Below are 27,516 nucleotides of genomic sequence, written 5' to 3' on the forward strand. Positions count from 1 at the left end.
CTAAATTAAGTCCTTAGCAGGTAGGAGACCATTCTAAGTTCAAGGTTCAGTTTTGCAATGTCAGGCAGTTTCAGATGAGGAAACTTTTTTTTCTGTTTGTTTGTTTGTTTCTTCTTTTTTTTTTTTAATGCCTTGTTAGTTTTCTTGGGACAGCTACTTATATGATTTAAACTTACCAGTGAATCTTTTACTTTTTTTAGGATAACATAAATGGATAGACATATCGCTATGCACAGATACCCATATTTTTTCTAGCAATATTATTCAACAGAGTCTAAGAAATATATTTATATTTCTGGTGGAAATGGGTGATGATAAGATACTACAACTTTAAATCTTGTTATTAAACACAAGACTTAAAGAATCTCCAGGGTTTTACTGAGTTTAGTCCTCATATCTTTCAAGCAGTTTGTCATATAATTGCTTTTGTGACTTTCCTCTGTTCAGTTTTCTGAAGTAGTTATATTACAGTGCAATTTCTTCCATGCAAATGCATGTGAGAAGTAGTTTAGCTATACTGAGATAAATAATTGTTTCATGATGTTATAAACTTTCTGGCGAGGTATGCATGCTAATAAGTTTAGGTTTTATTTGGATTACATTTGTATCATATATGTCCTTGTATTTTGTAAAAACAGGAGGAGGGACTTGATACAATTTTGCTGCTTGCTTTTACAGCTACAGCACTCCTATGTTAAAGCCATTACATCAAATGGAAGATTGTTTTGCCAGGGGAGAAGACGAAGAGTATTTCTCGACTCAATGTTTACAAACTAATGTTTCAGTAGGTGCTTTTGGAAATAGCTGGTAGCAGAGAGAAGGATTAGGAGGATTCTGATGTAGTAAAACAACAATTTGGTACCTGCCTCCTAATCCCCACAGGTACAGTAGGATACTTCATTCCTTAATGCTGTGCAGATGCCCAAATGAATAGAAGCTGTTTCCTTGTCTGTTTCTCTCTTCATAGTAGTATGAAGCTTCATCTTTACTTATTCTGAATTTGAAGGTTAAAGAATGATTACTGTAGCGTGAGCAATGTTGGTAAGTAACTTCCTAGCTGATTATTCAGTTGAAGGATGCTGATTATTCCTATTCGTTCAGGCAGAATGAAGTTTGAGGTAGTGAATGCATACAGGAAATCTGCAATTCTCCCTTGAAGACACCACCTGAAAAAGTAATACTTTGCTTAATGTTAAGGTACTAAATAGCAGGTAAGAGTAACAATAATGGATATGACTGTGAAGATGATGTGCAGATCAATAACATACAGTTTCCTTATATACTGTATGCTTTTATTTTTTTAATTTGGCCTTTGTGTTAAGAATTTGGAATGCCATTGCCGACATATACCAAAGACAACAAAAGTTTTGATTTGCAGAGCAGGTAGAAACAGCTAATTATAGGTACAAAACAGGATAGGTTAGGGCCTCTATTAGAAATTGCATTATGGATCAAATTAATTCACTCCAGCTTTTAAATAGGTGTTGGAAAATGAGTTGTTTGTGCAAAGCCTGGGTGGGTTGTTGTTTGCAAACAGGATAGCTAAATGGAGGTTGTTCATGTAAAGCAGTCTGGATGCAAATATACTAGTGTTGTTTGAAAACATGGTGGTCAGGGTATATGATAGGACAGCTAGACACCAGTCTTAAAATACAGGTATCAGTACTGCAATTTGTTTTTCCACCAAAGCATGACCAGACTACTAAACATCTTCCAGTGACAGAGGGGCAGGGGAGGGTGGGGAGGAGTAATTTTTCTTTCTAGGATTCCATCCCTAAATAAATTGAAGAATCTTGTCATGTTATGTGCTTGAGGAATGCTCGTGAATTCCTTTACAATGGAATATATCACCGAATTTATCTCTGAAGGCTAAGTAACAACAAGTGCTTGCTAGCACTTAATATATTTTAAATATATTTAAAAAGCAGTTAATCCCCTTGCTATCTTCTGAAATAAGCAAATATGATTATTCTAATTTTACAGAAGGATGAACCCATAGCCAATGCTGTGATTAGAAGCAGGGAATTTCTAAAAATAGAAAATAAAAATTTTAAAACATCTTAAAGCAGAAACGTCTGTAATTGCAGAAAAGTGATTTGCTGACACTTTTGTGGAGTTACGCACTTCATTGCAGCGACAGAGCTCTCGGGCGGCACGCTGCACAGCTCGCCTGTCCTTCGTACCGCAGCAGCGGACGGCAGAGCCGTGCCCGGCCAGGCCGCGCCGGCCCGAGTGCCCGCCGTGCTGCGCAGCGCCGCCATCTCGCCGCCCGCCACAGCGCGTCGCGCCGCCATCTCGCGGCTGTGCCGCGCCGGCGAGCGCGGCCGCAGCCCGCTGCCAGTGGCGGCGCGGGCAACCAACCCGCGCGGCCGGGGGCCGGCGCCGCCCGCCGATTGGGCGCTGGGAGGCCTCCGCCCGCCTCCTCCCTCGCGTCACCGCGTGGCCGTGCCCTAGCAACGGCTGGACGCGGTGGCGGTGGCGGCCGCAGCAGCAGCAGCAGCAGGAGCAGCAGCAGCAGCAGCAGGAGCAGAGGGACGGCGCGGCGCGGCGCGGCGCGGGCCCCCGGCGCATCTGCAGCCATGAGCGGCCCACAGCCGGGGTGAGTGGGGCGGCGGACGGCGGGCGGGTCACAGCGCCGCCGCCGCGCCCGTCCCTGAGGAGAGCTGCCCTCCCTCGTGCCGCCGGGCGCGCTGCGTTCGCGGCCCTCACCCGCCGGAGTGTCTCCGGCGAGGTGCTTTTCCTTACAAAACCCGAGGAAAATGGTGAAAAGGTAGTTAGGTTCGGAGCATTTTACTTGTTCTCTTCCTGCGGCCACTGATGCATTTATTATAGGTATGAGGAGCAGAACAGCCTGTAAATGATTAACCGTGAAGATTTGATTTATGAAGCTAATGTTGGAGGCCTGCAGTGACTTTGTTCTAATATCCTTTCAGATCAGTAAGAACAGTCATGCAAATCACGGTGATACACGTCAGTGTCTCTCAATATAGTACATACTGCACTGTAGGCTGATTAAAAAAAAAAAAAAAAAAAAAAAAAAAACAGCTACTGTTGATTAAATAGTTGGCAATGATATTACACATGAAGACTCTGTAGGATATAGAGTTCCAAGTGGGCAGTTCTTTAATTCACCAAAATCCTAGTCATCAGCTGTGGTATGTTGCTCCTCCCCTGTCCTCCCCACTCCCCCCAAGTTACACTGAGTCCCACAAGAGAGTGAAAGAAGTTAGCTGAAGCCACGAACAGTGTGGATGAGACTTACGCTCTGTCACAGAATCACAGAATGGGTAACGTGGGAAGGGACCTCTGGAGATCTGTCATCTGAGTAGCTGCAAGTCCTGTGCAATTCTGAGTGGGAATTCTCACTGGGCATTTTGGAGTTCTGTATGTTTCACCTTTAGCTTTTTAGCTTGTCAATACTTTTTTTTTTTTTTTTTTTTTTTTTTTTTTTTTTTAGCAAAATAAATTGTGGCTCTTGGTTTCTGTGGCTTCTTTTCATCAGTTAAGCTGAACATTTTTACTTGTCTTTATTAGTTTCTTACTTTTGTTAATGAGGAAAAAAGAAGAGGCAGCTTCAGGGACAGCAGTTTATTTTTCTGAATAGACTGTTAAGATGCTATCCTAGAAGTGTAAATGGTACTGAAGTGCAAGTGGTGAGAACTGAAATGCTGCTTGTCTCAAATGATCTAAGGCCAAGCTGTCCACGTGGAGCATAGTTGGATGCTGACAATGGAGTGAGTCTGACTCCCGTACTTGATGGCTGTTCCAGAAGGCATTGTGTTTTCTTTAGGTGTGAAATTTCTCAGAGGCTGTTAAGTATCTATATAAAACATGTACTCCACATGCGATGATTTTTGATAGATTGCGTGCCCTGCGGAAGGATGCTACTTGGCATGGCTTCCTGCCCTTTTGAGAGGTCCAGAAGGTCTTTGTGATCAGATTTCACAGATGGGAACTATGGCTGGCTTCACATGATGGGAGAGCTCAGTGGCAGCTCTTTCCCTCCTTGGCAGACCAAGGTAAACTGAACTCCAGAAGTCTGCTCTGTTTCCAGTGAAACTGGCTGGTTAATAAAACGTGTATGTAAGCTGGGAAATTTATTTTCCCCCTATTGTTGCACATGTTAAAATTCTAGTCAGGTGAAAAGGAGAAAGTTTTCTGACTATTCATTTTTGCTTTTAAAAGTTTGAAAGTGTAATCTCTAATGAAAAGTATAATTCTAGTCTCTGATAGTAAGCAAAATCAAGAACATTTGTAGAAAAAAGAGGATTTTCAGTGAAAAAATATTGTTAAAATAGGATGCTACTGTTTCTCAGTGACTCTGTAGCAGAAGTCCCATATCTGTTGAAGAATTTAAGGAGATTCCTTCATTCAGATCTGTCTTTATAGAGAATGAAATTAGGGAACTCAGCTGAAATTTAGATACAAGTGAAAGAGGATTTTCATTTAATTAAAAAGAAAATCAGGAACAAGCCACGTACGTGCAAATGTTCATCAAGTTAGGTAATTCAGTGTCATTTCTCAGATAACTTTCTCTTAGGTAAACCCTCCAGAAGTTAGAGGTTGCATTATTCCATGAAGCTAATCGTGAGCCCAAGTCTGTGTTACAACAGTTTTGAATCTTTCTGAATCATTTGGTATCTTTTTTTCCCTTTATAACTTATAAGCAGTATTCTTGATTTTTATCTCTAGGATTTGTGAGTCAGCAGAGACCGAAAGGAAATAGTACCTAGGGCTGCCCAAGGAGGTAACATGAGAGGATGATGCTGGCGCCCTCTTTGTAACACTGCATACATTATGCCTGAACTGTAGTCATCTGTCAGCACAAGGGAACACAAGCTTTATTTGAAGTTTAGGCTTGACAATAAGCTGCATGCTTTTGAACGAAAGGCGCATGTTTCATTCAGAGGATAAGGTCTTACCCTGACTGCCTCTCACCTGAAAAGTGCCTCTACCCCATCTATCCTTTGGAGCACTGAATGAATCCGATCCTTTGATTTTGATGGGATGCTCCAGAGGGATTTCGTCCAAGCACAAGGATAGTCCTAATATGACCCAATCCTGCCTAAACCCTATCTACTGGTGGGTAAACTGGTCTGCTGAATTAAACAGCAATACTGACAGAAGCTGTACTTCCAGAAGAGCAAAGACTTGCATGGCCAACCCCTGCTTACTATGTTTGATTTAAATCTGAATTCTATTCCATACCCAGGGTATTCTATGTAGTCCCATTGTGTGAGATGTCCATCCTGGTAGAGAGCTCAGGCTTTTGTTGGCAGCATGGCTCTGCCAAAGCCCAGTGGATTCAGCTGAGTTTTTTTCCAATGATTTCAAGGGGTTTTGGTTCAAGCCCAAAACACTTCAGGGCAGATGGGAGTTGTATTTTAACTAGTCCATGAATATAGTCCATGAAATATTAGATGGGAAGGTATTTTTTTTTTTTAAAAAAAAAGAAGGGAGTTGGATTAAGTTTCTCTTTTGCCTCAGTAAGCAATTGCCAGGTGATACTGTAAGTCAATACTTGGCATAATTGCTGTAATCTGGCCATTTCAAATGCAAATGCAAACAATGGATTAAGAAAGTAATGTAAAACAGTTGCTATAGTACCAATGTTTAATTAACAAGCATAACAAGTTAAACTAAACCATCTGTTTAAAGTTTAATTTATTGTTGGTCGGCTACCTGTGAGATCATTATGAAACTCCAAATAAACTTCCCATAAGTCTGTCATTACTTTCTTTTCTTTTTTTTTTCTTAATCATTGTTCTTTCTTTTGTTTATGGTAACTCTGCAATAGAGGTACAGTGGCATTTAAATCAAAAGGAAATAAGAGATCTGCCACTGTATAATTAAAACTTATCCCATCTAAAGAGCCCATGGGTTAATAAGATTGTATTATGTAATATATATCTGACCGTTTAAATTTCACAAAATTGAATTGATTTAGAATGTTAAGGCAGTAAGCCTCTTGTTATCTATATTGTTATTAGTCTTGTTTCTCAGAGAGTGAAGTAAGATAAGGTGGTGTTAAGAACTATTTAAAAAAATGTATCTGCTATCTTGTATGCTTAAATTTTTGCTACATAGCAGATTTGCTATAAATTTGTGCTACATAGCAGATAATTATGGCGATGAGCTGCCATTGAAGACCACTGGAAAATTGTGTATGTAAAGTCTGATATATGACATGCTTTTAGCAGGAGGTTGGATTAGATGACCTCTGGAGGTCCTGTCCAACATAAGTTATTCTACAATTCTACATTAAAACTGGCAGACTTCATAGCTGCCTTATTCATCACCATTTACCAGGCAACAGAAGGAAGAGGAGTACAGGACATATGTCAGGGCAGTGGAAGGAGTGAAGTGAAGCAACACTTCTGAAAAGTATGTATTCCTGATGATTAGCACTGTACTTATGTATTTCTGCCAACATCAATTGTAGCAGAAGCATGAATCTGGAATCAGCTGCTGGTAGGGTCAATCCAGCAATTTGGCTCCAAGTTCTTGATGGCAGTTGATGCTCTTGGCATTATACTAACCTGCCAAATTTCCCAGGTTTCTTATCTGAGGAAGCCCTTATGGGAATTGTTCTTGAATGAGAACTTCAAAACTGGGCTCTGTTTAAAACCTGTGTCTCATAAGGTGGTATGCTGTTTGAAACTGCATGTTCCAGTGGCTGCTCTATCCTATTTAGTGTCAGTTATTTGTGATATGAATCTTCATAGATGGAGAGGAGGTATTACTTTTACAGAATTTAATGGACATTTATCTGACAAAAAAATGGGCATGAGTCTTCAAGACAGCATTTTGTGCAGAAAACTGTTGGGTAATTTTTTATAACTTCAGCAAAAAGTAATAATTAGCCTGTCAAAATGGATTATGTGGTATCTGTATTGATTTTATTTCAGATTTCTTGGAACCTACAACAGCCTTACAGACAAACACTTGGCTGGATATTTCAGCAATAGGAGGATAAGACAACATCTGCAGAGATCAGGATTGGTGAGATTGAAAAGTTTTATTTTATCTCTAAATCAGAAGAAAAGAAAAGAATTCTGTATTTCTTTTGGTATTGCATAAGACAAAGCACTGATGGTTGCATTATTTTTTATATGTGAGAGATAGGTTGCCTTTGGTAAGAATTTGACCAGCTAGCGAAACACATGAAATTACACTGTGCCACATCAAGGCCACATGATCATATTGTGACTCAGGACCAGTTTGTTTAATCGAAACATTACAAGTTATCATCATCAGAGTCAGTCAGGAAGATACCACAGGGCCAAAGGGGTAGTTTGTAAGGCTGTGCTACCTAAATGAGATCACAAAAAGACAGATAAAACTGAGCTCAGTATGTTAGTCCATGTGGAAAGTGGTTTTAAAGACACCAGTGACAGCTGAGTAAACACTGTAGCTGTTACTGAGCGCATTTCAAGATCAAGATCTAAGGGCTACACGGGCTATAAAGATGTCCTCATTATCGAGAGGAAGGCTGAGGATGGACAGTGATACCACATGTGTGATATTGCTGCACAGCCTAATTTGCTTACGCTGCTGTGCCTCTAGCCTGTCCACCTTTCTGGAGACTGAGTGCAGGGCTGTCTGCCACAGCAGTATAAGAAGGAAAAGCTGGAGATTCCTGTTCCTTAATATAAGGGAATCCCTCCAGCATCTACCCTTAGTCCTCAACAGGACTGATAGGAATCTGTAGTTAAATGGTGAGAGAAGCTCCTGTTGAGGAACACAGATCTGGGGACATGGAGAAAGCCTGCCCTTCACACCCACAGCCTCCCCAAGTATCGTTAATTCCTTGCCCATACTAGTTTAATAGTATAATGATAGTGGCGTGATAGTGTGCTGAAAGAGGTAAGTGATACTGCTCATAGCTAGTATGGACAAACAAGACACTAATTTCATGGTTCTGTTCATACTATGAATGAGACAGTTTTCCTGTCTAACGTACAACTCTGTATTAAACTGGGACATTACTGGATTTAGCCACTTATCTACAGTGCTGAGAGGAGATGACATAGTGCAGTGTGTGTTTAAGATAAAACATTTCAGCAGGGGAAAGACAGCATATCTTCTAGTGAACAAGAGAGGACGTCTGGAGTTGCAGCAATTCTCCACGTAGTACTTGGAGTAGACTGGAATTCTGTTTACTGGGGGACATGAACTCCGGAAGACTTATAAAGATCTATTTGAAACAGGAACTCTGTCTCTTCATAAAGCCTGCAATCCCCTTATGTGATGCAATGGTCCTGATACTTACATTTGTGGAACTGGAAAAAGTGACTGACAGGGATTGATGATGTATGTAAATACTAGAGAGCCTTGATGTAGCCTTGAGCTTGTGGCAGTTTCAAGAGGTCATTACATATGGCATTGTATTACTAGAAATTTATACTGATAAGAAAATGTTTGTGTCTGTGCTTGTATTTCACAGTTAGACAGAAGACAATATTTCTTGGAGGGTTTATGATAAATTCAGTATGTTTTTTTTCAGACTTCTGTTTGCTTTTTGAAGTTCTCTGCAAAACCAGTTCATAGTTATACAAGATCAGATTGATTCTCCTGAGATTTATAAACTGTGAAATCTAAGCTGTAGCTTGTGAGATTAGTGAATTTAATAAACTTTAATTGCATCTTTGACTCTAGTAGTGTTTTAAATAGCTTCCATTTTATTTTTCAAAAGTGTTTATTGGGAAACGGAAGGATTTGGTAAAGATGGACATGTTGAATATGTTTAAAAATATTTAGCACTCTTTCTGACTGTGGCTCTGGTTAGCAGTGGCAGATGCGGCCCTTACACAGCAGGAGGCAAGTAGTTAATTCTCCACTTGTGAGTTCGGCAATGGCACACAAGTAAGGCTGAGTCCTCAACTGCTATAAAGTGTGACTGCTTCTCTCTTTCATTTGGCTGATTGGGTCCATGGAATCAAAGAAACTGCAATTCTTTGCTGGGAAGGTGGGTTCTAGCAGCCTGGCAAGAGCAGAGATGGTAGATAACTGAGGAGAGAAAATTGTCCTCCTGGGGGCAGGTTTAGCTCAGTTGGTTGGAGTGTGGTGCTGCTAATGCCAAGGTTCCTGGTTCAATCCCTGTATGGGCTATGCTGAGGGTTGGACTAGATGTTTCCCTGAGGTCCCTTCCAACCTCACCATTCTATGATTCTATGATATTGTGCTGTGTTTAGACATAGTTTGTTTTGTCTTTTCGTCTTCTCTTTACTTGCATTTTATTTGTTCATGGCAGATCTCAAAGAGTGGAAGAATAATACCTGAGAAAGAATACCGGCTAAATGCTATGAGGAGGGATCACCAAAAATACGTACAGGAGTGCCTGGCTCAGGCCATATTTCATAAGGTCCTTGATATGGAGGTATGCATACCAGTGATATGTAAGCCTTTTCAGATACTTTCCTGCAGACAACTAGTGACTGTTAACTAGCACTGGACTGTTTTCTGTAGCTGTGCCTGGTGTTCTCATGAAAGGGACTCTCATGCTGGCAGCAAGGACTTTCTGTCTTTGTGCTTGAGGACCCTCCCATGAAATCTCTACTGGCATCTAGTTGTCATACCATACAGTCATTTGTACATATGCTGTTCTGGCCTTGTCCTAGTGGCTCACTTATTGGGTTCTGCAGTCACCTGAAGAGTGGGATGATAAGCTAGTGGAAGTCTGTTGTGTGCTGCCAAATGAGCATTCACTATAGATGGAAACAGTAGCATAAGTTGCTGCACAAGAGAGACCAGACGTAGCAGTTTTCCTGAGTATTGATTGCTTTTAGAGCTTGTTCTATCAGATGCTAAATCTTTTGCAATGTATGCTAAGCCTTGGCCTGAGAAAGCTCAGTACTGAGGAGGTGATGGTCTTACTGGCCTCTGTAGGGCACCAGTTATTATAGTACAAGTGCTTTCTTACAAATTATATTACACTAGCTGAAAGCAACATTTTCTTTAGTGTTTTGCTACCTCACAGACAAAGAAGAGGCTGAATAGTGTGTGAGAGAGGATCCTACCCTCTCTGCTCTAGGTTGGGTGTCTGGTAACTATGTCTTTCCAAAAGCAAAGCTTTTGTTTAGCTGTTGTTTTCAAGGGCAATGGCAATGGGTCAATGAGTGAATTGGCTTCAGTATGTTACTGTGGAACCATGGAACACCATTTCTATGTCCTCTCTAGCCTGTGTCCTGTTAAACAAATGACAGGGTGTCCCAGATGGCCCTGTTTCATACATGAAGAATGAGCAGTCCTTGAAGGGTGGAGGCATACAGGAAAAAGTAATGTGCTACTGCTATAGTTCAGGAGTACATCTCACCTGGAATAAAGGTTTAAAGAAGTCAGCTGGAGCTTGGAGTTATTCAAGCCCTCATCTGCTCCTCTCCTTTTTCCTCAGTAGATGTAGGCATACAGTGACCACAGAGCAGAGAGTGGTAAGTGATTACTCCAAACAGATTTTTGAATGATGATATCAAACGACAAATACAAAGCCTACAGCTGAAGAAGTGTAGGCATGACAGCTTTAGGGATAAACCTGAGTCTGCCTATTTTTTACTGCACACAAGGGTAAAACTAATTTAAATTGGTAGATTATGGGATGGGTATTCACAAAGCTCATTTGTTGGACTTTTTTGATTTTTTTTTGAAATAATTGAAAAACAGATATATATCTTAACTGAGTACAAAGTTTGGGCACATTCCTGTTACACACGAATTGCATTTCTTGAATATAAGAACTGAGTTGGCCCCTATAACTTTAAAAATGCTCAGCTGTTCCCTTGTCAGTGTTAACATACGCAGATATAATGAAAGTGGATTGAGTCAATATTAGTTTTATAATAGGCTTCAATAAGGATAATGACCAGGGAGCAGGCAAGTGATAGGCAGAACAGAAGCAAGTGTTCTGGTGTTCACTGACATCTCATTATAGCCGTTGGTGAGATTTCTCTTTCTCTTACATTGATAGCGTCATCATCAGCTGGAAATAAAAAGGAAACTTGAAAATTTTGTGAGGAAGGAAAGAGTGCAAAAAATCACGGTAAGGCTTGTGTGGTATTGAGTACTGGTGGGATGTGACAGTCTTGTGCTGTTTTAAACAATGGCCATAATAAGTTAGGCCAGAGATTCACTGAGCCAAGTATCCTCTCTCCAACAGTGGCAGATGTTTATGGAACAAGTGCAATAAATAAGCAAGTAGAGGATGACCCTGCCCCAGGATACATATCCTTCTTCCATCATACAGCAATTCAGTGACTTCCATGAATGTGTCTGATTTCTTTTGAATTAGACTTATGATTCTGCAATGTTCATGGTGTATTTTAATTGGAAGTTGTGTGAAGTAGTGCTTCCTTGTGTTTCTGCACAGTAATTCATTTATCTGCTGTCTAATAATGCTGTTGGATACTCCCTGGTTCTTATTATGAAAAAGTTTGTAACTGTTCCCCTTTTCCAAGGCATTCATGTTTTAAAGCACCTTTATCATAATCCTTCTGAGTTTTCCAGGCTGAAGAGCCCCAGTCTGCTGAATTTTTCATACATGAGCCATTCCAGGCTTCTCAATATTGTTGCAATTTTTTCTATTTTTACTAGCTCTACTATTTCTATTTTGAAATGGGGAACCAGGACAAGATGAATAATTTAAGATATGTGTGTCTCAAATTACTAGGAGAAGAACTGCCACTATTTGCTTTTGACTGCTGCGGAATATTGAACTCATTTTCAGTTTGCCTCTCCATGTGTTTTTTAGCAGAACCTGCATGTAAGTAATGAAAACAGGTTTCAGAAGTCTTCCTTTGCATAGTCAAAGCTTGATTCTGCATTTGTTAGAGTCATGGAAATCCCACTGAAGTCAGTGGTTCTCACAGTGAAGTCACTTGTCCACTGAGACCTTCAGTAAGACCAAAATTTGGGAAATGCATGGAAACAAGGACTGTGAGGGACTGTGAGTAGGACTGGGGGAAAAGAGATTGGAGAGAGCTATAGGAAAATAAATCGGAGAAGGAGCAGTTTTTTCCCCCTTTTCCCATCCTTTCCTCCTTCCCTTGATTTCCTTGCATGTTGTTACTTCTGGGTCTCTACTTTAACTGAAGAATGATTAACCAGGTATTCTATCAGGTCTAAGCAAGCTGATTGTTGTTCAGCTGTCCGATGAAAGCCAGGCAGAAGGCAGCTCAAACATTACTGTTAGAGTATTTAGTAACTCAGAGGTATAATTCTCTGTTCTTTTAGGTGGAACATTCCAGAAGGTCTGTGGAAAATGCTAACCCTGTGCTTTCCCCACATCCACCACTTGGTCCAAGAAATCACTATGGGCTGCTTCCTTTAGTGGCTGGAGAACGAGCTAGTCGTTCACAATTAGTGAGTCTTGCCAAATACTGCATATACTATAACGTAAACACACAGTCAAAAGCATGCACATATATCTAGATATATGTAGATATGTCTAGAGCATTGACTACCCTCGTTGTTCTAGGTTGGGGCCTCATCCAACATCGCTTAAGGCCAACTAGTTCTGTTTGCAGGATTGTGTTATTACAAAGCAGACTGGAGAAATTCATGTTGCACATCAGAACTTAGAAAGAAAACAGCTTTACTTAGTGATAAACTTACTTTAATCTTTCCTTTTCTCTCTTTTACCTGCCATGTCACCCAAGGCTAGGTCTGTGTAAGTACACTAAATACTGTCAGCAAGTACTGTGGCTGTGTGAAAGTTTACACATGTGAAATTTTGAAATAATGAAGATCCTTTTGAAAAAGGAGATGAAGGGCTGCAGTAAAACTAAGCGTCATGGTAGAAGGCTGTGCTTTGGAGTTCTTATGACTCAAAAGTTTCTTACCGTCATGTTAAAAAGGCAGAGAAAGAAGATTGATAAACTCTTGAAATATAATGAAGCAAAAATCTAAGGTCGAGGGCCAAATATATAGTCCAATTTTAACTGGCTCTCAGTTTCAATAAATGATAATTGGTGCAGATTGATGAGATACGGTCAGTCCTGAAAAATCTTCTCTTCCCAATACCATACAGAAGACACCCAGACTTCTAGTTGATCTTAACACTGGACATTCTTCTCATCAGCACCAACTCAAGGAGTCTGCATTTTTTGAGATGGTGAGTTAATTTTTAATCCCTTTTTTTTTTAGGTTGTTAACATTTTTAAGAATCACTAATGTCTTCTGAAAATCTTGATCAGCACTTTTTTTTTTCTTTATGATGAGCTATGCTATACACTGGAAACTATACACTGAATCTCTTTCCTTTTCTAGACTTCCGCCTGTCGACCGAATACTGCTCCAGGAAATATGCAAGGCCCACTTCGACTACAGCCACTTCGCAGCTGTGCTGCATTACGGTCTGTACCAAAGACTTCAAACTCTAAACAGAGGAGCCCCACACTTGAAAACGATCAACAGTTTGTCGGTGGGGTGAGACCATGTTTCATTTCGAAATAGATATAATTTTAGGGACAGCTTTATAATGCAGCTTATTGCTGTAATTGAGAACTGTATACCACAGACAACATGCCTACAAAATAGCAATTTATCATTGGCTTTTATTTAAACTCTCCCTTTCAACATCTCCTTAATTTTTGAGATATTGTCTTATTGGTCTAATGCTGGTCTTTGCTCAAAGTCGGGCAAAATGGGATGACTTCTCTTTTGTAGTGTAAAATCTGTGTGTGAGCAAAATCTTCTCCCTCTACATAGATTTTTTAAAAAATTTTATTATTATTCTTTTCTTGTCATGTAGAGAGGGAAACAACCATCTGGTTAACACTCATACCTCAAGAATGCAGTCTTGCAAGTTTTCATCTTTATCTACAGGTGCAAAGTAGCAAAAAAAATTCCTTGTTCTTTCTTTTTTACCATTCTTCCATTTGCCATTCTATTAAGCAATGCTAATCAGGTTCAGGGAGTGAGAGCTTTTCAGAGTAGTAAAAAATGATCTTGATGTGTACCTAGTTACTTTTAGGAGACATTTGGACTTGTCTTCTGTTCTCTAGAAAAACATTGCATTAATTGGCTTTACATCAGGAGCTCCATGGGACTGGACAATTTTAGAATGTGACTGTGACCTGCTGCCACTGGCTGGCAGAATCAACATGAGCAGCTACCTTCCTGCTCTGCATTTACTCTGTATTGTGATGGTCACAATCCTTTCCCCATGAATTTGCCGACATTGTCTGTTGACTCTCAAATTATAGGTAATTTAAATAATAAATCAGTGCTGGCTACTGACAAAACAACTAAATCAGACATAGATTATGAAAAGATGAGGTAGAGCTCAAATCTAAAGTGCGTATTGGCTGCAGAATTTCTTCTCTAAACCCATTGCACATTTCAGGGCCCTGGTCCTCTGTCTGCATTTCATCCTGATGAAGGACTAAACCTCCATTACAAATGGGAAAGAAGCCTTTTGAAATGCACCTTATGTAATTGGTGCTAACCAGTTTTACTGTTGGAAGATTCTGACTCTTGGAATTTGCTTACCAACTGAGAGAACACAGCATTGCTGTGGGATTGTGCAGTATTCTGTCTGGTTGTGTTCAACGCTTTGCAGGTTACCAATAGTACGTGGTTTACAGTGTTATATTATAGCCATAAGGGTGACACTTTCAAGTAACCTGATTTCTCCATTTGTGCTTGTTGCTATGCAAATTAAAAGAAAACATTTATGAACAGAAATGTTTTCTTGAACAAAATTGCAAACACCAAGTTAAAGTGTTGTTCTGGAAGTGTGTCTGTTACTAAATGTAAAGAACAGTTGAACCATGGTTAGCTCAGTATGTGCTGTAGCTATTTTTGCATGACCTATTTAACCTGGTTAAAATGTGTTTCCAGGGGGAGAAGAGTAGGTTAAGACTTATGAACTCAATGGAATATGTGACTGGTATATCCCCATATCGACTCCCCATCATTGACAATTACATGATACCAGTGCCACCTCCCCCCCTGCAAAAACGAGGCAAGAGTGTAAAAGCAGTGAGAAATAGGATGCCCAGAAGAAGACGATTTCGTCCTACCACTGCACCAAATGATTTAGAACAACTTTTAACAGAGGTAAGTTATTTTCTTCTGCTTCTTTGTTTATGTATAGATGTATTAGCTTCCTTAGAGATGTATTTACATAATGCTGAGCTATGTGAGTACATTGTTTGCCTAAAGATTCGTTGAATTCTTGAAATGAAGAAAATTCATAACTATTAAAATATAGCTGCTACCCATTCCTCCATATACTAAAACATTTGGAATTTTTCATCCGGTTGAGGGAAAAAAAAGGTACTTGAACAAAAAGCCATAGGAACTCCCATTTAGACTTCCTGTGTCCTTCCTAATCCTGTGTCTGACAGTAACTGGTGCCAGAATTTTAGGGATATAGAAATGAAGTTGTAGGAACACAAGATTGTGTCATTTAATCTAATCTCTGCAACATCAGACAATGCAATGCAAAGGATTTTCAGTTCAAAATCTTTTCATGCCCCTCTGCATGCTGTAAAACACTTTTCAATTTAAGAAATTCAAGGCCTGTCTTAACCGAAAACTTCGGATGTAATGTTACACTTGACAAAGAGAAGGGATAAGCAATGAAGCATGAAATTATTGTCTCTTCCAGAATATTTGTTTGGTGTACTCTAATGGTACTAGATGTTCTTGCTGCCCTTCTTGCATCTTGTTAAATTTTGACCTCTACCTTCTATGGTAGGTAGTTCCAAAGTTTAACAACTCCTTACTTGTTCTCCAGGTAGCCACAAAGGCAAACATTAATTCTCCTAGATGTTAGTGCAGAAGAACTGCTTTCCAGATTTTTCAGCATTGTGGCAGCTTTTGGATATTTCTTATGCTAGCGAGCAGCCAGTGTTAGATGTGGTGCAAAGGGTATGGAGTATTTTAATGCTTGATTTGTGTGTCCACCCTTCAGAGCTCCTTGGAGTGCTTTACTGCCACAGTTCAAGAGGTCATATAGATTGTCAATGGTAGTGGCACCAGAAAGGAGCAATACCAGCACAACAGAGCCAGTATTGATGGAGAACCTACACTGTGGATTTCTTAAGATGGTCACTTCCAGTGCAATGCCAGAGCTAGAATCACAGGGGTAATTCCAGCTGGCTCTGTGTCTTGGAAAACACCATAACACAATCTGGCCCTAAATGTCTCTTGTCAGCTCGTAACAAAAAAAAAAAAAAAAAAAAAAAAAATCAATATTACAACTGAATGCAGCAGTCTGGGGTTCTTTTCAACAACTGAATTAATTTGGTACATTATTTTGATATGATAAAATCCAGGCTGGTGTCTTACATTAAACAAACAGAGTAGAGCTGAAATGAGTTCTGGGAGGTCACTTGAGGAGAGGAAGGAAGGGAAAAAAAAGGTAGAGAGAGAGAGAGAGGGAGAAAATAAAAATATACCTCAACCTGGATTTGGAGACTTGCGTTGTTTTGTATACTTTAAATAGAGGTACTCATGAAAACTGAATATAAAATTATTTTGCTGTCCTGCATGTTATGTGAACTCCTTTTCCAGATCAACCTGCAAAACATGTCCAGCAAATAAGACAGACATCTCATGTGTATCCTGAAATAATTTGACACATTCTATCCAGGTTATTTTTCAGCTACACAGGATTAGTTTTACAGTCCCTTACTCAGAGGCTTTGCTGGGTGGTACCTCAGCTCTGTCTTCTGAGGGCACACAGAGAAGCCAGAAAATACATCAAGTATAAGAGCTATTCTCATATCTAACATAGCCACATACTTAAGCGACCAGGTGGATCGAGGCTACTTATGAAATTTTTATGACATTAGATAATATTCTTTAAAAAAAATTCAACATAATAATAAAAATCAGTTTGCCTAAACATCTTTTCAGAACCTGAAAAATAAACTCTATAAGTGTTTAGAAGATTAGCTGCATTGAAGTTGTCTGGCTGCAGCTAAAACTGCTTTGCAGGCAAAATAGTGTTGAGTCTGCTCTCATATAGAAATTGATTTGAAGTAGATTCCTGCTTTTAGAAGAGTAGCTCATCTGGGATAATGCAACTTTAGAGAAAATTTGATAGAACAATAGAGGTTGGAAGGGATCTCTGGAGATCATCTAGTTCAACACTCCTGCTCAAGCAGAGTCACCTAGAGCATGTTGCTCAGGACTATGTCCAGACAGCTTTTGAACATCTCCAAGGATGGAGACTCCACAACCTCTCTGAGCAACCTATTCCAGAAAGCCTTTCTGAAGTTAAGGTAGACTGCATCCACTGTTCTCCCTCATCTATCCAGCCTGTCATTCTGTCTTAGAAGGCTATCAGGTTGGTTAAGCATGATTTCCCCTTAATGATCCATGCTGACTTCTTCTGATCACCTACTTGTCCTTCATCTGCCTGGACATGGCATCCAGGATTAGCTGCTTGATCACCTTCCCAGGAATCAAGGTGAGGCTGACTGCCCAATAGTTCCCTGAGTCCTCTTCCTTCCCCTTTTGGAAGACTGGAGTGATGATTACTTTGTTTCAGTCCTCAGGCTCCTCTCATGATCTCCACGACCTTACAAAATTGTTTGAGAGTGGCTGTGTGCTGACATTAGCCAGCTCCCTCAGCACTTGTGGGTGAATCCCGTCAGGAGCTAGTGACTTGCATTTGTTCCAGCTTAAGTGATTCCTAACCTGATCCTCTTCCCCTGAAGGAAAGTCTTCCTTTCTCCAGACTTTCTCCTTAGTCTCCAGGGCCTGAGGGTCAGTCTTACTAGTAAAGACTGAGGTGAAGAAGGCATTCAGTATTTCTGCCTTTTCTGTATCCTTTGTAACCAGGGCTCCTGCCTCGTTCAGCAACAGGCCTACATTTCCTCTAGCCTTCCTTTTGTTACTGATGTGTTTATAGAAGCTCTTCTTGTTGTGCTTGACATCCCTTGCCACTCCAGTGGGCTTTGGCATTCCTTCCCCCATCTCTGCATATTCAGACCATGTTGCTATATTCCTCCCAGGTTACCTGCTTCTACCTTCTGTATGCTTCCTTTTTATGTTTGAGTGTTGCCAGGAGCTCCTTGCTCATCCATGCAGGTTACCTGCCACTTTTGCTTGATTTCCTGCACATTGGGATGGACTGTTCTGGAGGTTGGAGGAGATAACTGAATATCAACCAGCTTTCTTGCAACATCCCCCACTGCCTATCTCCCCTTCCCTCTAGGATCTTAGCCCATGGGATTTTTGAAGCAGGTTCCTGAAGAGGCCAAAGTCTGTTTCTTGAACTCTATGCTTGTGATCCAAATTTTTGCCCTGCTTTCTCCTCTCAGGATTCTGAACTCCACCATCTCATGGTCACTGCAGCCAAAGTTGCCCCCGACCTTCACATCCTCGACCAGCCCTTCCTTGTTCATAAATACAGGGTCCAGCAGAGCACCTCTCCTTGTTGGTGCCTCTATCACCTGTATCAGGAAATTGTCATTGACGCTCTCTAGGCACCTCCTGGATTGCTTGTGCCCTGCTGTGTTGTCCCTCCAGCCTATATTGAGTGGTTGAAGTCACCCATGAGGGCCAGGGCCGGGGAATGTGAGGCTCTTTCTAGCTGTCTGTAAAAGGCCTCATCTGCTACTTCTTCCTGATCAGGTGGCCTATGGCAAACGTCTGCAGCAGTATCGTGTGTGGTAGTCTACCCCTTAATCCTTACCCATTAGCTCTCAGTTATCCTGTCACCCTGCCTAGGCAGAGCTCCATGCGTTCCCACTGCTCTCTGGCATAAAGGGCAACTCCCCTTCCTGGCCTGTCTTTCCTAAAGAGCCTGTATCCATCCATTGCAGCATTTCAGTCATGTGAGCTATCCCACCACATCTCCATGATCCCACTGAGATCAGAGCCTTGCAACTTCTCATAGATCTCTTTTCCTCCTATTTATTCCCCATACTGTATGCATTTGCATAAAGGCACTTCAGAGAGGCACCCAAGCTTGTTGATTTCCCAGAAATTATGTGAGAGGTCTTCCTTGTCTAAATACAGATGCTTGAGGTGCCTTCACTTAGGCCCTATTTTGTTGATTTTTTTGTGTTCCCTGCAAATTTCTCTCGTTCTCTCTCTTGTCATTCCTAGGTTAAAGCTCTCCTTACTAGATCAGCCAGCCTGTTGGCAAAGGTGCTTTTGCCCCACTTAGTGAAGTGGATCCCATCTCTCCCAAGCAGATGTTGGTCTTCAAACAGGGTTTTTCAAATGAATGCTCTGTTAATATCTACAGAGGGCATAGTCACTGGGCCTGCTTTAGTATAGAACCTGTTTTGGTAGGAAAAGTTGTTTGTAGGCCACTTCTCACTTTCCTGACTCCCAAAGTTGTCACTAATTCATACTCTTCTGTGACTAACGGAAGCTAAAGCCCAGGGACTGAATTTGTTCCTGAAGGCTGCGGCCTGCTAAATTGCAGTGGTACTTTACAGTGTCTTCTCTCCTTGATGCAGCAACTCAGGATATCTGTAGTTGTACTTAGTGCTGCGGATCTTTGAAATCAGAAGAGTGGCAAAAAAGGGCTGTCCTGGGGCTAAAGATTTGTTAGTCATTTTTGATCTATTTGATATTCAAATGTACTAAATGCAGTGAGCAATGAAGTAAATTAATACTTTTATATATATTGCACATATGATGTTTGTGTTCACCTTTTGTTAGGAGTTGGAAGCTGAATGCATTTTTTTTGTGTATTTCCTGCTGTAGAATTCTGGAAAATTCCATAAGCCCTCATTACGCAGCAATGCATTTGTTACCATGATCTTTTTAGGAAAAAGTGTGCATTTATCTTATGATGATACTGATTACAGAGATGAAATCAAAGTCTATCAGCAGCACTGTGGAGGAGAAAACCTTTGTGTTTACAAAGGCAAGCTATTGGAAGGAGGTAAGGATAAAAAGTTAAAGAGCTTATCTTGAATCTGGCAACATCTTTTATGGCTAACGTTGGTATGATATCAGAGTGATTTCAGCTGAACTCAGTCAAATTATGGGCATCCTGGGACTTTTATACCAGCTGCCTCAAGTAAATATAGATTTACTGTTTCATGATTGAAAATGAGGTTGTAATTACTTTTGCAAATTATGTAAGAAGGGATTTAGAGGACTGATTTAACAAAGTACTGTGGATTAGATTAATTTTAGATACGGATATATGGTTAATAAAATGTTTGCAGTAGTCAGTGCTCCTGGAATACAAATCATGTGTTTCTGACTTGCTGTAATACATCCATACATGTTGTTTATTATTCCAGAAGGCAAACTACTTATGAGGAGTCCAGTTCTCATCCCTTTAACATGAGTGTGACTCCATCAGTTTCTTTTGGGTTACCCACACTGGTATATATCATCAGTAAAAAGACAAGTGTGTTTGGGGAAATTAGGATCAGGGAAAGCAGAGTGGGAGGTGGCTGGGAGATTTTCATTTATAAGAGTGATTCTTTAGATTATACCTGCCATTCCAGCTCACTGTGTTTGGCATTTGCGTTCTCGCCATATATGGGAAAGTGATACAAAGGACCCTGTGCTTTAGTCTGTCCCCTTGGGTTATGATTGTACTATACTGTGCCAATAGCACTGGTTACAGAATCACAGAATGGGTAAGGTTGGAAGGGGCCTTTGGAGATATCTAGTCCAACCTCCGTGCTCAGGCAGGGTCACCTAGAGCATGTTAGACAGGGTTGCATCCAGGTGGGCCTTGGAGATCTCCAGAGAAGGAGACTCTACTACCTCTCTGTCTGGTTCAAAGACATTCATTGCAGCTGTCCCCCAGCTGTGGGGAAGGTGTCCTTTGTGCATGCTCCTGCTGTTCTGATCCCAATTCACACCTATTAGGGAACCTGTTGGAGTACAGTGTAGCTTTCTCCCTACTTATGTGCTCAGTTCACGTTGGAGGGATATCAGGATTTGTGGGGAAAGGGAGTACAATTTAGTTCTCTCCTGGTATGGAGCAGGGTAGCAACCTTAGGGCCCTTAAGGCCTAGATGCTTAACAATGCCCTTGCAGTGTAGAATGAAAGAACCTGATCTCAGTGAGATGCGTGCTTTGGAGACAATACACATGAGATACTGTTAGCCTATTGCATTTATTGTAAAGCATAACTCTTTTTCTTTGAATGCTTTCCTTTCTTCAATTATAGAGACCTTTCAGTTCATCTCAAAAAGGCACCATGGTTTCCCATTCAGCCTCACATTTTTTCTCAATGGGATGCAGGTGGACAGATTGAGCTCTTGCTGTGAGTACAAACATCAGAAGCATTCCAGGCTGGGAGGCAGACATGGATATTTTGGTTTCCTCAATGTGGAGAGGGCATCTCCTTGCTACAGGTATGGAGATAGACTGCACTTTGCTCACAAAACCTTAGCATCACAATTTTTAGAGCATTTATCATTTTATTCTACTTTTTAAAATCTTTCTGGCACTCTACTGTTCTATAGGAGCTCATCTGTTTCTGAGCATCCCCTGAAACATCTGCAGAGTGGGGCTTCTTCAGAGTCCCACATCCAAGGATGCCATCAAAGGCAGCTGACTTCTATGCTGCCTCTTCAGCTATTTGTTGGAGAAGGCACAGGCATTTTGAACTGTCAATATATGTTGTATCATAGCACTTGATCCTTCAGATTTTCAGGAGGCTCAGTAATTCATCAACAGTAGAGTCTAGTATAGGGTGGTATAAATAGGCCACCTTGATGTTTCTGACGGAAGTGATAGTGAAACAAATATCATGAGTGCTGCTTAGTTAACTGTAGTTTTCAGAGTTTTCCCAAATCTCAGCTTTTTTGCAATTTCTAGAAGGATCTAAAATGCTACCTTTTTCCGAATTAATATAGTCCCCTGAAATTGATTCAGGTAATTATTTAGTGGGTAGCTTCCTCTCTGGCACCTCCTGCCCTCCTATGCTTAGTGGTATTTATCTCTGTGGTCCTGTCTCTCTTCAGTTCAGCTAACAGTATCTGTTGACTAAAAAAACTTCTCCCTTAGCCAGATTTTCCCCATAAATGAAAACTATTTTCATGTAATCTTCAGGTCGAATGCAATTGTACTTATTTTCTATTTTGAGTATGATTTCATATCTATACATTAAACATTCAATCTGATTCTCAGTAAAGACCCAAAATGATTTTTTTTCCCTTGGTGGGTTAAGGCTTTGATTCACAAAAAACATGATACTGCAGTGATTTCTACAGAGATGCTGCGATCTCTGCACAGAGTTTTCTGTTGCCTTAAGTCTCGCATTTCTGCACCATAAAAATGTTTCAATATCTCAAAGATCACTGAAAAAAAACACTGGGAACAAATAATGAGGGAGTAGGTCTCCTTTCAGAAGTTGTTACATTTTGTGCCTGCAAAACTGAAAGATTTCTAGACCAAATAATTTTAGAACATTTCACAGTAGTTTGTTAGTAATATGAGAGGACTTGCACAGAAGCTTTACATATGAAAAAACTTTGGGGAAGGAAAAATTTTTAGGCCTTACTGATCTATGATGAAAATACGGTTTCTGGCAAACTTGTGACTAGGAGTATAGTGGTCTAATTTCAATGTGAGAGTTCCAGTTTTAGTTCCATCCACTGCCTGCAGGAGATTTGAATCAGCATATTAAAGTACAGTGTGCTGACAGTCAGAGACGGTGTAAAGTGGCTCTTAATATCTGTAGTTAACGTTAAATCGAGAGTAGGAAGTCTGATCTCTTACATGAGCACCCTATGCGTAAGCTTAAAGAGTCTGTCACTCTATTTTATACAAGAGGAGCAGTCTCTACAAATCATTCCAAATGCTTTGTTTTGCAATTGTTTGGGTTTTTGCTAGGTGAGAAAAAACAGAACAGAAATTGAAAATCAATCCAAATTCATCTCCTCTCTCCCTCCCTCACAGTTATTTGACCTAACAGACAAACTAAAAAAATGACTTTCCACAAAACCTGAGTCATCACTTTCCTGGATATTACAGCAAGATCTGTATCCAAAGCAACTCTGACTTAGAGCTTCTCAGTGATTAATTTCTCAGCATTTCTCAGTGATTAATATCCTCACATATCATGCCTGCTGTGGCTTGAAATCAAAAGACACTTTGATGTCTTAATCTATTTGTATGTCATTTGCCACCTTTCAGTGGGACAGCCATATGGCCTTTCAAAGGGGAACTGCACCTGTGTTTGTGGAGCATTTCACAATTTTAGGATGCTTCTCAAAATGAGAAGCACATTATCAGTGTCCTTGTTATCTGAGTGGTGAAGCTGAGGCACAAGTATGCACCTAATTTCACCTCAGAAAGTGAGATGAATTGCTGCCTATGTCTACAGTCCTTCCACTGTTCCCTGAAAGAAAAAAAAAAGTGATGTTTTCCAATTCTTGTTTTTTCCTAGGTGCATTATTGCAATGGGCCTGGATAAAAAGCCATCCCCTCCCAAGAGAAAGATGGAGGAGGACCATGAAAAGCAAGCAGGTTCTCTGAGAGATGAAGTGCATAGGGAGCCAAATGAAAGGAGTGTTGAGCAGAAAACAGGCAAAAAAAAATCAATGTTAGTCATTTTATCAGGTCATGGAACAAGTGAGGAACCTGTGGAGGACAAAATGGAGACAGGAAAGGAGTACAGAAGACAAGAAATGAAAGAACTATCTGATCGTGAAACTGAAGATAGTCAGGAAGATTCTGGTAAAAATGGTACAGTATTCCAAAGCACAAACAGGGGATGAAAAATGGGAGAGGGGAATTAGGGAGAAGGTGTGGGATTATGGGCTTCCAGCTTCATTAGAAGTTATCCTCCCTTGGTCTACCTCATGTGTGAGAAACATGGTGAAGACTGCTCAGAGGCTGATGGCTGTTTCTAGGCAATAAACTTAGCGGGACTCCTTTCAACAAAGTGATGAGATGAGAGGTGTTACAGGAACCGAAAAGCACATAAGGAGGATGGAGAGACTGAAACAGGAGCTTGAGGTGGGTGAGAAAGCAGGAGGAAAGTAAGGCACAGTGGTAGGACACTATGAGGAAGGACAACTGCAGCAGATGGAAGTAGACTGAGCTGAAGGAAGGAATGGGACTGTGTATGGGCAGGGAGACAGCAAGTCTGAGAAGAGCTCCTGTGAGAAACAAGATACCAACATAAGATGAATGGAGAGAAGACAGCAGTCCTAGTGGCAGGAGGTGGAAAATCTTCCTGCTGTTTGACTCTAGACAGATGGAAGGGAGGAATGGTGTGTGGAGGAGGCTGTACATTGGCCATGGAAGCGGAGACAGAGTGGGAAGAGCCCTTGGCAGTAAAATGTCAGCAGGATTTAGAACCAGATGAAATATTTTGGTATTTTCTCCTCTGTTGCTGGTGGGAATGAACTGCTTTGTTCACTTAAGGTTCTTCTTAGTCACCTCTCTACCAAACTGCTCCAAACACCTCTTACCTGAATCCACCCTGAGCTCCAACTTCCTCATTTTTCCAAGTCTTCATCCTCTCTGCTCCAGGTCTTCCAACTCACCTTTCTTGCTTTCTCTGCTTTTACCTAACTGGAAAGGAATTCTTTCCCTCCTGCTAATGCTTCCATTGACTGTTGTAGCTGACTGACCTTGTCGTCTTTGCTTAAGTCATGTCTGGTTTCTGTTGACAGGGATTTCAAAAGAAAGACCAGAAAGAGGCTGCACTTGCCAAAAGTTTGCCCAAGGAGTTTTTCTTGTGACAGACAAAGATGATGTGCTGTAGCTCCAGCTTCATGCTCAGAATGTGCCATTTTCCCCAGTACCACCTAAAGCCAGTTCCTTTTGTCATCAGTCTGTTTACACATCTGCCTGCTCCTAAAAGAGGAGACAGTTAGCACTGCCTGTTCTTTCAGTCACTCCTTACTAAAAAAAAAAAGTTTTTTTCAGGTTGAATTGTGCTTATATATAGAGATTTTTGTTCCTACTTTCAATTTCTATTTTTACTTTGATGATTCTGTAATGCTCCTGCACAGCTTTTTTGTTAGTCCCTGTGCATGTGTTTTTGTGATTAATCAAGCCTTTTCACTTCCAGGAGGTGGACATCTTTCTGACAGTTACCTAAGAAGGCCTCACTTCCAACAATGCAGTTGGAATGTCAATTGATTTTTAATGTAGAAGATAAATCTACTTATTTTCTTAATTCTCATTGTCTGGGTAACTGTTACTTGCCTAATTGGTTCTGCATCAAATGCTCTTCGCATCTGTACTTGGCATTCTGTCACTTCAGTACTTTAAAAGCATTGATGGAAAGCAAAAGAGGTGAGCAGTTAAATCCGTAAGGTGAGAAGTTATGGCCAAGAGGGACAGCTAGCTTGTCAGCAGTGACAGTTCTTCTTCACAGTTTAGGTTTATTATCTCTGCTGCATGTGCAGTAAACTAGTGGTGGCAGTGAAAATACTGAATTTTAAATGGGAATGTACTGGTATCACTATGCCTTCTGGTGTCTGGGATTTAAATACTGCAGCCTTGGCTAGAAAGGGAAGAATTCTTTAAAGTATATGCATGAAGCATATAGATGTGAGCAAAATTATTTATCACATGTTACAACTTGTCAGGCTAGTAACCTGGGATGAAATCCAGGCACCGTTGATGTAAAAATGATAGTTGTGGGATAAGTTTCATTTTTAATGGGATTTCACCTGGGAACTGCATGAACATTTGAATCCTGTGGTAATCAGAATGTTTCTCTGCAGTGCCCATTAGTTAGACTTCATTAATTAATTTAGTTTGTAAGCTACTACTTTGCTAATTTGTCTTATCAATCAACATTTATCTGACTTTGCACTACAATATACTACCTTCCTACAGCTTTCTCTATTGCTTGTATCTTTTTTTGTCATTGCAACAATTTCCTGTAGTAAGAGTCTGTCTTCTGAGTTTACATAACTTACATTTTTATTTTTCTAATCTTTGCAGTAGCTATTTTTTTATTTTTAATATATTAATGATACTTCCCGCATCACTCAATAGCTTTATCACATTTTTGCTACTCTCTATGTGAAGAACACAATGCTTTTTTATGATAATATGCTCTTAATTCCTACCTGTGGTCTTAAACTCTCTCCTGGCTTTTAAAGAAAAAGTGAACAAATGCAAAAGGAAAAGGAGGTTAATGAAGTTAACCTCTGTCTGCTTAAAAAGAACTTCAGTAGTTGTGAATTCTGTTTTCTGTCTCACAGTAGAATTCTTTTATTTTAGACTATGATGAAGATTTTGAAGCAGATGAAGAAGGACAGACTGATCAAATGAATGGAATGTCAAAGGCATTCTCAGATGATGAGAAAGATAATTTAGACCGTGAAAAAGAGAGTAGAAACTCATCACAGAAGGCAATGCAGACCTCTGACGGTGAGAAAGATGAAAATGATGGATATTCTGACAGTGATTCAGAGGATAATAAACAAGGTAATTTTTTTCATACAAAGGCTTATAGCAGTAAATGCGATGCATGTTTTATGTTTTGTGCATGTCCAGTAATGTATGTTGAGTCTATACTACATTTCTAGTATCATGAAAGTGACACTTTGGGTGTTAGTTATCACAAAATATCCAGACCCTTTGGGTTTGTTGCACAGTCTGGACAGTGGGATTTTTTGGCTGCCTTAAAGATACCCAGCAGTGCAGCAGCTACTTTTAGAAGTAATTGGGGAGAGAAGGCACAAATCAGCTACTTTTGCTTTACCTTTGGCTGAGATGCAGTCTTTCTGCCTTTCCTCACTGCGTTCATTGAGCTGGTAGAGCTTAATGTGTCTCTCAACTGCAGTTGTGATACTCTTTAGATGGGTGAGAAGAAATGGGGAAGAGTAGTTTGGTATCTTTATTACAACATTGTGACATTTTACAGTTCCTGGTGGCTTCGTTTGGGGAACACAGATCTTAATTTTGTGCTGCAGTGTTGTTATGATGTATAAACTGGGTAAAGGGCAAAGAAAAATCATGCAGTGGCTACTGAATTGGTAAAAGATACCTATTTTAAGTGTTTTCATCAGTGCTATTGTCCATCACTGAAATACAGCCAAATTCTCTGGTCAGTGTAAGCATATGTTACAGTTTACAGTAGACATTGCTGAACTGTTTAGTTGCAGTAATGGAAAAGTAGCTAGTCAGCAAATTAGCTGTAAGTACTTGGGGCAATGGTAATGTCAGTGGTCACTGACATCCATGAAGTCACGACCACTTACACATTCTGAGGAGTGCACTTTTATAGAATCATAGAATCAGTAAGGTTGGAAGGGACCTCTGGAGATCATCTAGTCCAACCTCCCTGCTCAAGCAGGGTCACCTAGAGCGTGTTAGACAGGGTTGCATCCGGGCAGGCCTTGGAGATCTCCAGAGAAGGAGACTCCACAACCTCTCTGGGCAACCTGGTCCAGTGCTCCGTCACTCTCTCAGTGAAGAAATCCCCCCTCGCACTCAGGCAGAACTTCCTGTGCTTCAATTTCTGCCCATTGCCTCTTGTCCTGTCACACGGGACAACTGAAAAGAGTTCGTCCCCATCCTCTTGACACCCTCCCTTCAGGTACTTACACACATAATCTGAGAAGTCATCAGGAGACTCGGTATAATACCTTGTTTTTCAGAAGT

General features: G+C 40.5%; 1 protein-coding gene across 1 annotated transcript in view; it reads left to right on the forward strand.

The window, feature by feature from the left end:
- Nucleotides 1-27,516, forward strand: part of ERICH3 (glutamate rich 3) — a 45,520-nt gene that overhangs the window by 278 nt on the left and 17,726 nt on the right. Inside the window, exons 2-13 of the mRNA XM_062581541.1 lie at nucleotides 2,531-2,599; nucleotides 6,909-7,002; nucleotides 9,254-9,379; nucleotides 10,964-11,035; nucleotides 12,226-12,354; nucleotides 13,022-13,105; nucleotides 13,261-13,419; nucleotides 14,836-15,054; nucleotides 19,672-19,852; nucleotides 21,104-21,290; nucleotides 23,330-23,628; nucleotides 26,131-26,337. Of these exons, the coding sequence (XP_062437525.1) occupies nucleotides 2,531-2,599; nucleotides 6,909-7,002; nucleotides 9,254-9,379; nucleotides 10,964-11,035; nucleotides 12,226-12,354; nucleotides 13,022-13,105; nucleotides 13,261-13,419; nucleotides 14,836-15,054; nucleotides 19,672-19,852; nucleotides 21,104-21,290; nucleotides 23,330-23,628; nucleotides 26,131-26,337 (1,826 nt within the window). The remainder of the gene's footprint in view (nucleotides 1-2,530; nucleotides 2,600-6,908; nucleotides 7,003-9,253; nucleotides 9,380-10,963; nucleotides 11,036-12,225; nucleotides 12,355-13,021; nucleotides 13,106-13,260; nucleotides 13,420-14,835; nucleotides 15,055-19,671; nucleotides 19,853-21,103; nucleotides 21,291-23,329; nucleotides 23,629-26,130; nucleotides 26,338-27,516) is intronic.

The sequence above is a fragment of the Rhea pennata genome, chromosome 8 (genome assembly GCF_028389875.1).
Source record: "Rhea pennata isolate bPtePen1 chromosome 8, bPtePen1.pri, whole genome shotgun sequence".
NCBI classification, from domain to species: Eukaryota; Metazoa; Chordata; class Aves; order Rheiformes; family Rheidae; genus Rhea; species Rhea pennata.